Below are 14,552 nucleotides of genomic sequence, written 5' to 3' on the forward strand. Positions count from 1 at the left end.
CTTTTAAATTTCAATTGGAACGTTTTGAAGTTTAGACGTCAATTAAATAAAAGTTCAAAGACTAACATTTGTTCGGTTAGTAGGATATCGCCAATTAGTGTTGGATGTAATAGTAAAGCACATTGCACTTATAAAGAGAGAACTCATATTTAAACCTTAAAGATGACATTGTTGAGAGGAGTCACAAACCCTGAAAAGATTAATCTCTATTAACCGTAAAACAAACATGAAAGCATATCGAGATAGTCATATTGTGAAATGATGGAGTCTATGGCACCAATATGCCATAATTTTTAATTTTGGCAACCATTTGGGATTTCATTAAACACAAAAGGCCACAAAAACGGATCATAGAACAGTCCTACGGATCAGGCCTATAATCGAGTCAGCCAACCCAACAACAACCAATGGAAAACCAAAACAAAAGCTCATAATTTGTTGTATGATCGATATGAATCTCATGTACATATTTCTGTCTAATTAACCTCGATTATCAAAGATTTAATACTTTAGAACTTGAATCAAATTTGGTATGTAATGAGATGTCCTATTAGTTTTAGCAATAGCCCAACTCCATTTAGTAACTTTGGGATTTGACCCATAATTCACTTTGATGAGTCCAAGAAGTACCCAAGGCAGGCCTTAAATAGATCATTCATGGACCACATCTATATATTGTAACCCAATGACAGTGGCTTCATTACTTCTCAACAAGTTTAGGGTTTACAAATAAGAGGTTCTGATAAATCAAGTTAAATAGATTGATACAAGTATTAATGTCATGTATAATTATTTAGGTTGGGATGAACTATGAAGTTGGAATATTAAATACAAGCCGAAGTTTCATCTTACCTAAGCTTAACTTTTTACTAAAATTCATTTTTCGAATTTAATTTTTCTCTAACCCTCACAAATATCAAATAAATATTCAAAATTAGACGAGTAACCCCATCTTTAAGCAGGCTTATTACAAATAAAGCACTATGTGTGCATCGTTTAGAATTGGATGATATTAAATTTAGATGTTATTGATTTTATAACAGACATAAAGTTATACAAGACAAATAATGTTTTTAGAATCAGATCGATGATTAAACTAGATAGTTCATCGGTTCAATTAAAAAATCATTAAAAACTTAAAATATATATTAAATTTTTTTAAATCCAGTTTAACCAATTTTTTAGTCGATTTAATCAGTCTATACTAATTCCAGATTTAATCGATTCCAAATCATTCTTTAAATCAATCCCCAATTGATTTCCAGTCCAACCAATTCATTCAATTGGTCCAGTCCAATTTATAAAAGAAAATACAAATTTCTTTTTGCATGCACAAATAATTAGGAAACAAATAGAAATATTTTGCTTTTAATTATATATTATTACCCTTTTGTCAAATCATCATTTACAAGTGATGGTATCAAATTTACAAATTATTAAGTCCACAGACATCAAATATCATCGCAAATTCTGCGACCCTAAATTTTATATCCAGTTTTCTCAAACTTTTTGGCTCAAAAGCATCAAATTAGTATTGTCGACACGAATCATCATAGTTATAGACGTTGCTAAATAAAACAGCGGCGACGAAATTAATGCAGCAATTAGAGGAAAATGGAGCAAAGCCTGAAATTTGTGCAGTGGGAACCAACCATGCAAACCTCATTAAGATATGAAATGTGTGTCAAAAATTCCCAGTTGCGAAAATCCCGAATCTGCCTGACATAACATAGACTAATGTGTCATTTCTTTGTAGATATGAAGAAATCATCATCATTTAAACTTTGCACTTGTCATTTACCCAATAGTGATTTAAGCTTTGGATGCCAAATTGGCGCAAATACACTTAATTTGTATTGCACTTTTGCTTGTCTTATCAGTCTAGATTTGTTATTGGTGGAAAAACAGTGTGAAATCTCTCTTCCAATATTCCATACACATAATCAAACAGATTCCAGTCTCAATTGAAGGTTAATTATTTAGTGACTTCTTATCTGAATGATTTAGAGTTGATTTAAGATCAAGTGTAGATTCAGAGGTTTATCCTGTCTAAATTTAAGCTCAAGTATTTAGTAGTCTTTTACAGGAATGAATAAAGTGATTGAGAGTAGATCATGAGTAGTAATGAATAGTGATGATTTTGGCATTTATAAATGGGATAAATTATAAAAATAATCAATTTTTTGTTTGTCTCATACTACATTTTAATCACTTGTGTTTAAAATGTTATATTTTAGTCATTTACATTATTGTTTTCTTATAAAATGGTCACTTTGCTGTTAAGTTCCGTTACCTCTCAAACGGCAATCTTACGTGGTAGCCCAAATGGGTTTTTAACGCCAACTTGGATGTCTAAGTGGGACGATAATAAGTTTTTAATTAATCGAAAATTTTAAATTAATTACACCATGAACTGGAAATGAAAAATTGCTCGCCTCTTTTTTCTTTTAGTTTTATTTCTCATTTTAACTAGAAAAATTATTCTCATCCCAGTTGGCATTTAAAACCTATTTGGGCTGCCACATAGGATTGTCGTTAGGGAGCTTAAAGGTAGAGTGACTACTTCATTTTTATTAAATTTTTGTAACTTACTAAATTTGGGTATTTTACAAAGTCAAATATTCATCTGATAATTAATTTAATTCAGATTCAAAATTTAAAACAAATCACAAATACAAATGTTACAAAAAAAAATTGTATCTCAATTGTTAATAAATTGGTGAATAGGGACTCAAATTTTGGGCAAAATTGCAGTGTTGATGGACTGTCTTTCAACCAAAATTGTTGTCAACAATCATGCCTTGAATCTGACCTTGTATTGATAATTATGTGAAAATAGAACATCGGTAATGATAATATATCGCAAAGAAAAGAGAAATAAAAATAAAGAACACACAGATTTTTACGTGGAAATTCTTTCGGGAAAAAATCACGGGTAGAGGAGAAGAAAATTCACTATGTTGAATTCGAATGATTACAAGAGGAGTTTTAACTACATCTATTTATAGGTTGAAAAAACCTAATTCTAATCAAAGTCAAATATATTATGCTAGTAAATGCTAAATATATTATAATCATAAATACTAAATCTTCTAGAAGGAAGATATATTTTATTTAACTTGACTTGCAAGCAATCTCTTAAAATTTGGGTCAAACAACTCTAACAATCTCCACCTTGACACGAATCCTCAACGAACAAGTTTTTCACCTCTTCCATAAAACCCCTTAAGGGTTGAACTTTAGCAATGAACACCAACCAAGTCTAAGCAATGCTCAAACTTGGTTATAGGAAGTGACTTAGTCATCATATCTGCAGGATTTTCATGAGTACTAATTTTGCTCACAACAATATCACCACGGGCAATAATATCACGAACAAAATGATACCGAACATCAATCCCGATTGGGACTCATGTGAAAGGTGCAGCCCGAATCAAGGATCCACTCATCGCTCACTTTAGAATTGTTGATAGAAGCAATTAGAAGTTCACCATCGCTGTAGTCTTCTACAACATCAGCTTCACCGAAATTTTCTAGTTGTTTTCCCTTTTGATTCGCAGCCTCCCTTTTGATCTTGTTCTGTAGCTTATAACACTCAGATTTAATGTGTCCTTTCTTCTCGCAGAATTTACAAGTTTTAGCTCTATTTGAATACTTCAATCTACCCTTAGATTTACCGCGAGGATTCCGTTCCTGTGTCCTTCCACGATCATCATCAACATTCCGATCTTATCTCCCATGAACAATGAGACCCTCTCCCTTAGAGTCAGGTTTAACCACAAGATGTTTCATCTTATCATACGAGGTCAAAGAATCATAAACCTCATTAATCGTGAGAGACTCGCAGCTATATAAAATCGTGTCTCTAAAGGTTGAATAAGATGGGGGCAACGAACAAAGTAGAATCAACCCTATATCTTCTTTATCATACTAAACCTCCATGGCCTCCAAGTTTCAGAGAATTTTTTAGACACTGTTTAGTGTTCGTGCACAGACGCACCTTCCTCCAAACGATGAGCATAAAGAAGTTACTTCATATGCAACTTGTTGGTTAGAGTTTTCAACATACATATTTGTTCCAGCCTCTTCCATAATGCAACGGCGGTCTTCTCCTTCATCACATCCTGCAAAATTTCGTTAGACAAATGCAGATGTAATTGTGTTAACGCCTTTCGATCCTTACTCTTCTTCTCTTTATCCATTAATGTCTATGTTGAATTCGAATGATTACAAGAGATCTATTTATAAGTTGAAAAAACCTAATTCTAATTAAAGTCAAATATATTATGCAAATAAATACTAAATATATTATACTCATAAGTACTAAATATTCTAGAAAGAATATATGGTTTGTTTAACTTGACTTACAAATAATCTATTAAAATTTGAGTCACACAACTCTAACAAATTTAATAATCCAAAAAAAAGTGGTCTTTCAATCGAAAGAGAAGGGCAGCACAGGTGGGTGGGTTGGTATCAAATTGGCAAACTCTATAATTCCACCTAACCAATTCTAACTAAATTTGGTGCCCTTCTATGATTGTTTGCACATGTAATTGCTGACATCAAGATTACATAAAGACCTCTCTTGATTATAATATTTGTGCACATATCCACTAATTAACCCTTTTTATATTAACATTTGACTTTTTCAATATATGTAAATTTCATGTCAATAATGGGTATTGTTTTATTAGTTATCGGGTTCCATATCTTGAGGAATAAAAATAATAATAAGGATTTTCGAGTTCCCTTAATTACAGGACTCATCGCACATCATTTACAGTAGGGATATTATCTCGTTGTCGATTTTGTAGACGAACCCACCATAAATATAAAGGAAGCACAAAAAGAGAAATGGCTAATGGAGATGATTCAAAGAACAACATAGGATGAAGTAAAGACTTATCAAAAGAAAGAAAAATATGACAAGCTTTGAAAGCAGGGAGAGCAAGCTCGATAAAAACAATACTCAACACATAAAATATTCAAAAAAGACGAAAGCAAACTTCCTTCTAAAGAATCCTAAATCTCTTATTTACCAAAGTGACAAGACGACGAAAAGACAAATTGAAAAAAAGAAAAACATCAAGAGCTATGAAATTGTTTTTCATTCAAATAAAAGGCATTCAACTTTGGGGACGAAGTAAGTTTGAATCGTAGTTAGTACAAATTTGAGTCCACTATCAATGTTTTCAATCAACCAAAGTAATTTATATTGTTATCTAATTTTTCTCTTCCAAGTTCAGCAGCTCAGCAACTCGAGATTTTGACCAAGCCTAACATTTACATCTACTTTTTTGGTTTTATTTTAATCCTCCTATTATGTTAAACTTTGGGATTTATTCCCTCTAGTTTAAAATTTGGCATAATCTGATTTCTCCAATTTATAATATTATTAGTAGATTCAAATTCTGCTAACATGATAGCATGAGTTTTTACTATTAAGAAGTTATCCGAACTATCATTTTAAGAACAACAATTAACAACGTTATAAATTTAAACCTATCGATAACATTATAAATGTATAAAGATCAAGTAAATGGATTCAATCACACTTCAACACAGTAGCGAGACTATTTGTATAAACGTGGGGAATTTTGAATTGTGTGAAGTATATTTTCCCTAAACGTCAACCATTTTTATTCAAGAGTCCTTTTCATAAAATGATATTTTATAGATTCTAAAAAGTAAAATTTCAACATTAATTGTTTTTGTTAACTTTAACCTTTAAATTGCGGCTAAAATCTATTTGCAAAGATTTTTGCAATAATTTAAAGCCAAGTTGATAGCATTTTAGAAGGAGGGGCAACCAAAAATAAAAGGTCTTATAAGAGAATCTCCCATGATATGTGGATCACTTATGTAGGTCCAAAAACCTGATACAAACAAGATTAAGATCAATATGGATACAATTAACCAAAAGTTTTAACTCAAAGAAAAAGAAAAAGAAAAAAGGGAAAATAACAATAAAAACCCCACCAATGGTGGTGTAGCCGAAAGCTTAAATAAATTTGGGACTATACAAATTGAGCAAAAACTACCGGTGGCTAAAGCCAAAAAGGGTCATAATCAAAAGGGCTGGCCCCCATGACCATGGCTAATGTATCTTAGATTCCATGAACCTGTGAAAGGTGGTTGCATATGCATGAGCTCATTTGATAGGAGTCCCCCCACAACATGAGGCTGCATTTTGTGCGTGGATATTGACTCAAGTTGGTGCATTTTAACTCCACCCATCAGATTGTGATTTGGTTTTAAAACTCTTTATGTTCAACTTTAATTTCCATTCTGTTTAGTTTAGTTTGACAATTCCATTACATTGATTATGTATTAAAAAAATATTTTTATATTTTATATTTATATATTTTAATTATTTTTATGTGGATCACTATGTCACCATCACAACGACTGAGTCAACAATTGTTAATACCTATGTCAACACTTTAACGATCAGTGACAGAAATTATTAATAAAAAAACTTAATTGATATGTTTTTACATAATTAATTTCAAAAAAAAAATACAGGCATCGACAAAGTTTAAAACATATTAATAACGTTATATTCAATTTAAATTCAACTCGAATAAACACAATTCCAAATAAAAAAATTATTTTATATAAATTCAGATTGATTTGTTACATTAATCCAATTTCGACGTATTTCTTTTAAATTTATCAATATTTTTAAATCACCTATATAGCTTAATCTCAAATATATGGATATATACACATAAATTCGGTTCATTCCATGAATCAAGTTGCTTTAGCTAGTTATTTGGGCGGTGGCTATAAATGCTTTGTTTATGGACCATCGTCCGTCGGCCGTTATTTCATGGTTTTGACAATGTGATACGTAAATAAATTGGATTAGGCGACGGTCCAGCCGTCGTCGGCTTTAATTACGGTTCGATGCATCTTGACTCACGTCACGTGAGTCGTTGCCTAATCCATTAACTGACAAAATCCCACTAATTCAATTTTATATAATATAATATAATTTATTTTCTGTTTCTCCTAGGAAAATAGACCTTTTGACTGCAAGTGGCAGATATTTTCTGGTATACAATAGATTTTTGGTACATAATAATTTTTTTATTTGATTAATTCAATAAACAAAACTTGAAATTTCATTGTTTCCGTGTGACAGTATGTATAGCAGTTCACATGTATTTTATATTCATACGATATTGTTTATTATAAAAATATATAAATTACATGTAAATTGTTATGTAAATTTTTATGTATAAAATTTTAACATTTTAATTAATATTTTCATCAAATTAATAATAATTCGGTTCTTTTTTCAAAGAATTGATGATCAAATTTGATACCGTTATAAGTGATATATTAATTATTTTTAAAGCAATTGTGAGAATATTCCTTTGATAAAAATCTACGTTGAGCCGTTAAATACATGTTCCCATGAATTTTATGTTTGCCTAAAGTACTAATGTAAAAAAGTAGGGTAAGCTAAGCTATAAGGCTCTTTTCATGCTTATCCCGTAGATTAAAAAATTGTAAGCAACTTGAATGTCACCCAACTTTTTTCAATAAAGTTAATTTTAATAACCTCTGCAACTCAATCACACAATTTGCCCATCTTCATTAACTTTATCTCATCTTTAATTAATCATAATTATATACATGATTCACTATAAAACTATCACGAAAGACCCTGTATTAATCAGATTGCATTTGATTCTTTCTATTAAAAAAATAAGATTAAAGAGTAAATTGACCACTTTATGTTAAAAATTACATTCATTTGTACTATTAAAAACTTATGTGGTTAATGAAATAACCAGATAGTCATATATGACATGTCATGTGTATCTCATACTAACGTATAATATAATTTTTAATAATAAAAATAGATGAAATTTTTAACAGAAAAATTAACTTACTTTTTAATCTAATGTTCTTGAGGAGAAAGATAAAATGTAATTTACTCATAGTACACCCAATTTGTTAGTATATAAAGGCTATATTATATATTATCACTTACATGTAACTTGGACTCTTCCTAATAAAAGAAAATAACAAACTGAAAAAAAGAAAAGAAAAAGTGAGCTCCTATATCTAATGAATAAATCACACCATTCTGCCACTTTCATGCAAAGAATTGCACAAAAAAATGAAAATTTTTATAAAAGAAAGAAGAAAATTGGGAAAAATAATAATTAGTGGCCAGAATTTCGGCTCTCTTTTTCAGTGCAGGCTTTGATGTATGCATGTTGACGTGATTTTACCCTTTATTGTCAGTTAAGTAACTTGGAACTCACACATTTTAAGCAATGCTTCAACCCCACAATTCCCCCCATTCATTCACTTTGGACACTAATTATGATGTGGGACTTTCTGGTAAACAACTTGGTGTAACTTCAGTTATATCAACTATTTTATAAAGTTTATAAATTTGTACGAAATGATTACATTATTAGTTATGGAACATGAATTTAATCATAATATCGTTTTAATAACTTCTTTCGTGCGTAAATAAAAATAAAATTAGATTTTGGGCTATGACCGCTTCTTAGAGAAATGTTCAGCTTTGGGGCAGGTTAGATGATTTAGTTTTACTTCAAAAACAATGATATAATAAGGTTACTATTTAATCGGATAATCTCAAAATCGTTTAGTGACAACAAGTTTGAAGGATCAAAATTGACTTTAATAAAGTGGATCGAAATTGTTTATTTTACCAATATATATATTATAAGGTCTGATGGGATTGATAATTGAAATGGGTTCAAAACTAAATTAAGATAAATTCACATATGATGAAACTTAAATTTAAGAATATATATATATTTAAGGGTTTAAAAAAGGTAAAAAAAAAGAAGAACCCGAACTAATTTGACCTCTCAAAAATTTATCATTTATTTTTTATCTCCTAAAATAATTTTCTAGCTTCAGAATAAATATGAAAAAAAACCCAAACTAAACCAAGTCCTCGTTGGCTTTATAATAATTGAAAAATAAATGCAACTCAAAAAAAAAACCATAAACTCTTTCCATATCCATTGAAAAAACCCCCTAAAATATACCAATAAATGGAATTACTTGAAAAAGAAAAAGTTGGGCAAGAAAGTGAGCACATGATAAGGTTAGCTAAGGTTTTTGGTTCTTGGAATTCAACTACTAAAAGCATCCAATACATGTTGATGCTATTAAACAATACCCTAAAAAAGCAAAGTATAGAATACATATAGAAAGAGGGTAAACCAAAAAAACAATGAATTGTAAAGTAAGCAAAGGCCAAAAAAAAGCTGAAAATTGATTGGGTGCTTAAGAAAGGGAAGAAGAAGAAAAGAAAAACGGTGGCCAACAAATTTCAGGGTATTAGAACATGCCAACATGTGATGGCTAAGGTTTGCTTGCAGACCCTTATTTTTTAAAATTTTTTTACAAAGAGAACTGGATTCCAAGCTAGTTAATGCGAGTGGTTCGATGAGCAACGCACGCAGACATATATAGGGTTTAGGGTTTAAACACAAGTTGGCCAAATTGATACTGAGGATTTTGATAAAATTCCATATGTAATTTATATGGGTGGCTAGCTAGTTGGACAGAGAGGGTTATCCCAAAATCCTACACCGCCTTCATGGGATATATTAATTCTCATTGCATTCGCATGTATATTATTAAAATACACTAGATATTTTGCATTGCCTACATTTTTATTATATTTTATATGAAATATAACTTTTTTTTTTATTTTAACTTTTCATATTCGTTTTATGGTATGTTTAAGGTTTGTGGCTACCCCTCTTAACAATGTGTCTTCGTTCTTACTTTGGGAATACAATGATAAAAGGTTTCTTTTATGCTTCAAAAACAAATAGGCAAAATGTTCCGCCAACGAATCTTGGGATTAAATTTTAAAGGAGTATAACTAATTTTAAAAAATTAGGGATTAAATTAAAAGATTTAGTTGTTCTAATTAAAACTTACAAAAATTTTATGGGCAAATTGATTTGATTTGATTTTATGCTTTTCTACTGATTGTTTATTTAATTTATTTTGGTAAATATTTATATATATATACATAATGTTGATTAATTGAATTTCATTTTATATAGCTTAAGCCATTGCCCATAGTTTATGAGCTGGTCAAGTGGTTAAACGTGTTTTTCATATCAATATATCTCAAAGAAAAAGGGTCAAATATCATATGCCCTCACATGTATCATGGATGACCCTAAATTAAATCCAAAAAGTCCAAGTAGTAAAGAATTTAAGGTAATTTAAGAAAAGGTTCGTGTTCGATTTTAGTGGATGGAAAAAAATGTGAATATTTGCTCTTGGTAAAATTTGATTTCATCCCTTACAACATATATAGCACTTATAGATAATTATGTAAACCTACCGTCTTTTTAAGCAACCTCAAGCATGCACACAGGGTCTCGTCAAAGTCAAGAGAAAAAAACCACTCGTTATTTGAAAGATTTTTCAGAAATAGTCAACCGCTCCTCTACAAGTATAATTGAAATATAAACACATGATTTATGCTATGAAAACCAACATATGAATTGTAGAATTAAATTAAGATTGTGAATGTTTTATTTTAAATCAACATTAAAAACGTAGTGATATAATAAAAATTATAATTATGTGAATAATAAAGTTAAAAAAAATCTTTAACGGACCCTTCATATCTACCACGTTTTTGAAGATAGAGAGGGTGGTAAGCCGTAATTTTCATACCAACATTTAGAAAATTTAAATAAAAATGAAAACAAACAAAAATAACAATCTTGCCTATCACGTGCATTAATTATACCAATTTTTATTTTTTTTCAAATCCATCCCTGCGACTAAATTGAACCCCCTACGCATACCAAAATAAAATAAGCCACATTAAATTTAAATTTAAATTTTTTTTTAAATCCCTCTCCTATATATAGAAAGGACCTCTTTGCGCCACCATAACCACCATGTGAAATCCTCTGTTTTTTCTCTGAAACAAAGACCAAAAAAAAAACAGAAAAAAGAATTCATTTTTCTTTCAAAAACACAAAGTTGGAGTCTTTAATGGAGTGGGTTCGAGGGGATACGATTGGGAGTGGAAGTTTCGGCACTGTAAATTTGGTGGTACCCAAAAACGGGTGTTCAAGATCACCATTAACGGCGGTCAAGTCATGTGAAGTGGTCGACTCTGTTTCACTCAAGAACGAAAAAGAAGTGCTCGATCGAATCGGTTCTTGTCCACAAATTGTCCGTTGTTTTGGCGATAATTACACGGTTGAAAAGGGTGTTAAGCTGTATAATTTGTTCTTGGAATACGCTAGTAAAGGAAGTTTAGCTGATGAAGTTAAAAAAAGCGGCGGAAATTTGCCGGAATCCGATGTTAAACGGTATGGGAAATCGATACTTAAAGGGTTACGATTTGTTCATTCAAAAGGGTTTGTTCATTGTGATGTTAAGCTACGCAATGTTCTCTTGTTTGGTAATGGGGATGTAAAATTAGCTGATTTTGGATTGGCGAAAAGGAATGGGGGAAAACAGGGGATGGAAATTAGGGGGACGCCGTTGAATTTAGCACCGGAGTCTGTTAATGAGAATTCTTATGATTCGCCGGTGGATATTTGGGCATTTGGATGTGCCATTGTTGAAATGTTTACGGGAAAACCAGCTTGGAACTTCGAACCAGGGACGAACATGGCGGGTTTATTGATTAAAATCGGGGTTAGTGATGAAGTACCAGGGATTCCACTAGAATTATCCGAGGAAGGAAAAGATTTTCTCGGAAAATGCTTCGTTAAAGATCCGAAGAACCGATGGACGGCTGAGATGCTACTTGATCATCCGTTCATGGCCGGCGATGAGATTATTTCATTAAATCGATGTCAAGAAGAAGAAGAATCAATATCTTGTTCATTTGAAGAATTTTCAGCTTCACCGAGATGTCCCTTTGATTTCCCAGACTGGGTTTCAACTGAGTCAACAGCTTCGAGTTACGTTTCATCGGGTTTGGATCGGATTCGTGAATTGGTTTGTGATGAAGTACCTAATTGGCTAGCTTCAGAGAACTGGATCACATTGAGGTAGAAGAAAGAAAGAAGAAAAAAAAAAGTCAGCCGTCATTAAATCTGACGGCTCTGATCCAATTGATTTTCCTTGGCAATTGGTGATGATAATTTTTTTTATTTTTAATTGTAAATTATTAGTATAAAGAAAAACCATAGATCAACTGACCTTTTTTGTGATTCAAAATTTCTGATTGGCTACTAAAATGGCCACATAATGTATAGACAATTCATTACAATTTCCCACTTCCTTTCCCATTTAGAATCGAGTCGAGTCGAATCAAATTACAAATTAATATAAAGATTGAAGTTAATATTTTTTTTAAAAAGGCTTAGATTGCATAATTAATTTTAAAGAGGGATTAAAATTATAAATATTCTATTTATTCGAATGCTTAAAAGAGTCAAAATAAATTATTAATATACTAATGATAAATACCCATTTGATTAAGAAAATTCAAACATCGTCTCTGATAATTATTGAAGTAAAAAACTAAATATTTAAATTAATAAAACAATATTATATTGAATTAAAACAAATTCGAAAAAAATAATGATTTTCTCAGTACCCAAAAGAAAGCAAAGAATATAGGGAGGCTGCCGACACCTCTGTAAAACAAGCCCGTCGGTGCAGGATAAAATGATTGTGTGGGGAGACTTTTATTTTCTTTGATGTTATTATCGATTTTAGTATAAAAAATAAATAAATCCTAACATAAATATTATTATCAATATTATCAATATAAGAAGACGTGGGTTCAAATAGAAATATGATGTCAAAAAGAATAAATATAACGAAAACCTTTTATATTAATTAATTAAAGCATGATGTAAATATGTGGACATGATTGCCCATGCCATCCAAAATGTAATTATATAATAAATCAACGTGTTAAATGTGATCCATATGTTATAAAATAATAACACCCTAATGTACTTTTGCTCATAAATTAAAATTTTCATTAAGATTTCTTAACCTACTAATGATTTGTTTGCTTTTAAATGATTGATTTCATCTTAGCTTTCCTTGTTTTACAAGTGATGTGCATTAGTTTGTTGTGTCTACTTTGATTATTGCAAATATATAATATTTTAATTTTGAAATAATTAAGAGTTTTGTTAATTCTGTACTTTAATTATGATTAAAATATAATGAATCTCTCCCCTAACTTGTCTTTTCTTTTCTTTGCTACTATGATGACTTTGAACTTTGAAGCAAATAGCTACCAATTTTAAGGAATGGTTGGCGAGATTAAATTTTAAAATTTTGAAGATAAAAAAAATTGTTTTAAAAATAATTTTTGAAAGAGTAAAAATTAAAATGAAAACCCAATACTTGAGGGGCTGTTGATTAAGATTTCTCGATTGATCAGAGAGTCAAGGTCTCTACCTGCCCTGACTTTGTCTTTGGTAAGAAATATAAGAGTTAGCCCTTAAAAGAGTTCACTTCAGGTAAAAGTATTATCGAAGTCTTTGTAAAAAGAATCGGATTGCATTTTACTCTTTCCACTCAAAAAATGGGCAAATTAGTCCATATATGTTAGATCAAAGAGCAAATTGGTCATTCTGTTAAAAATTTCATCCATGTTTTTAGTGTTAAAATTGGTCCATTAACATAAATGGTGAATTTTTATCTATAACCACAATTTTAACAATAAAATAGATGGAATTTTTAACTGAAAATGTCATTTTACTTTTTGATCTGACATGTAAGGACTAATGTATCTATTTTTTGAGTAAAATGGACAAAATGTAATTTGACTCATAATATAGGAGCCTCCATAGTACTTTTGTTGCTCGTTTCATATTCATTAACTTGTATATTTTTAAAATAACAGTATTTATATCAATAAAACCTTTTTGTCAGCAATAAAGTGTTATTCAAGTAAATTCGAACTTAAGCTTAATATTTAAAAAAAGTTTGGATAAAAATATTGTATACTAAAAATATGCCTTTTTTTTAAGTAAAAGATTAGCTAAATCTTAATGGAAAAATTTTAAAGTACGTGGGAGCAATCTCATGATTAATTGGAGACTCCCTTTATAAGTTGATTCTTACAATAATAGGCTTGTGAGAAAGGTGGCCTTACAGAGATTGGGTTTAACATTCAAAGCATAGCCCAATTTGAGTTGCTTGGCCCATTTTTAATTTTTACAATGTTTTAATTTTGTTTTTTTTATATACATATTATGCAATTTATATCAAGTTAAAATATGCTGTTAGTTTATGTACTTTTAGAGAATTTGAGGTCTATTCATTGTATTTTAAGAATTAAAAATTTTTTTTTTTTAAAATTAAAAATCCTAATCCAACTATTATCGTTGTCGATAGTTTTTATTAAAATTTGTTAAGTTAACATGTTTATTTTTTTATAATCATATGCGACGCCATAAGAGGGCAATCTAATCAACATGTTAAATTAACAAATTTTGATGGAAGATAGTTATGATTTTAATGATTGAACTATGATTTTTAAATAAAAAAAAGGAAATTTAATTTTTAACTTTTTAAATATAGAG

General features: G+C 30.1%; 1 protein-coding gene across 1 annotated transcript; it reads left to right on the top strand.

Annotated features, from left to right (window-relative positions):
- The first annotated feature begins 10,927 nt into the window (after positions 1–10,927).
- On the top strand, positions 10,928–12,278 carry LOC107909323 (mitogen-activated protein kinase kinase kinase 20). Its single transcript, XM_016836805.2, has one exon. It carries the CDS (start codon positions 11,038–11,040, stop codon positions 12,052–12,054), a length of 1,017 nt encoding a protein of 338 aa, XP_016692294.1. The 5' UTR covers positions 10,928–11,037; the 3' UTR covers positions 12,055–12,278.
- Positions 12,279–14,552: the final 2,274 nt, after the last annotated feature.

Source organism: Gossypium hirsutum, chromosome D03 (genome assembly GCF_007990345.1).
Source record: "Gossypium hirsutum isolate 1008001.06 chromosome D03, Gossypium_hirsutum_v2.1, whole genome shotgun sequence".
Classification (NCBI taxonomy): Eukaryota; Viridiplantae; Streptophyta; class Magnoliopsida; order Malvales; family Malvaceae; genus Gossypium; species Gossypium hirsutum.

What these genes read in the sequence shown, in the direction of transcription:
- LOC107909323 (XM_016836805.2), top strand. Translation starts at nt 11,038, where the DNA reads ATGGAGTGGGTTCGAGGGGATACGATTGGGAGTGGAAGTTTCGGCACT.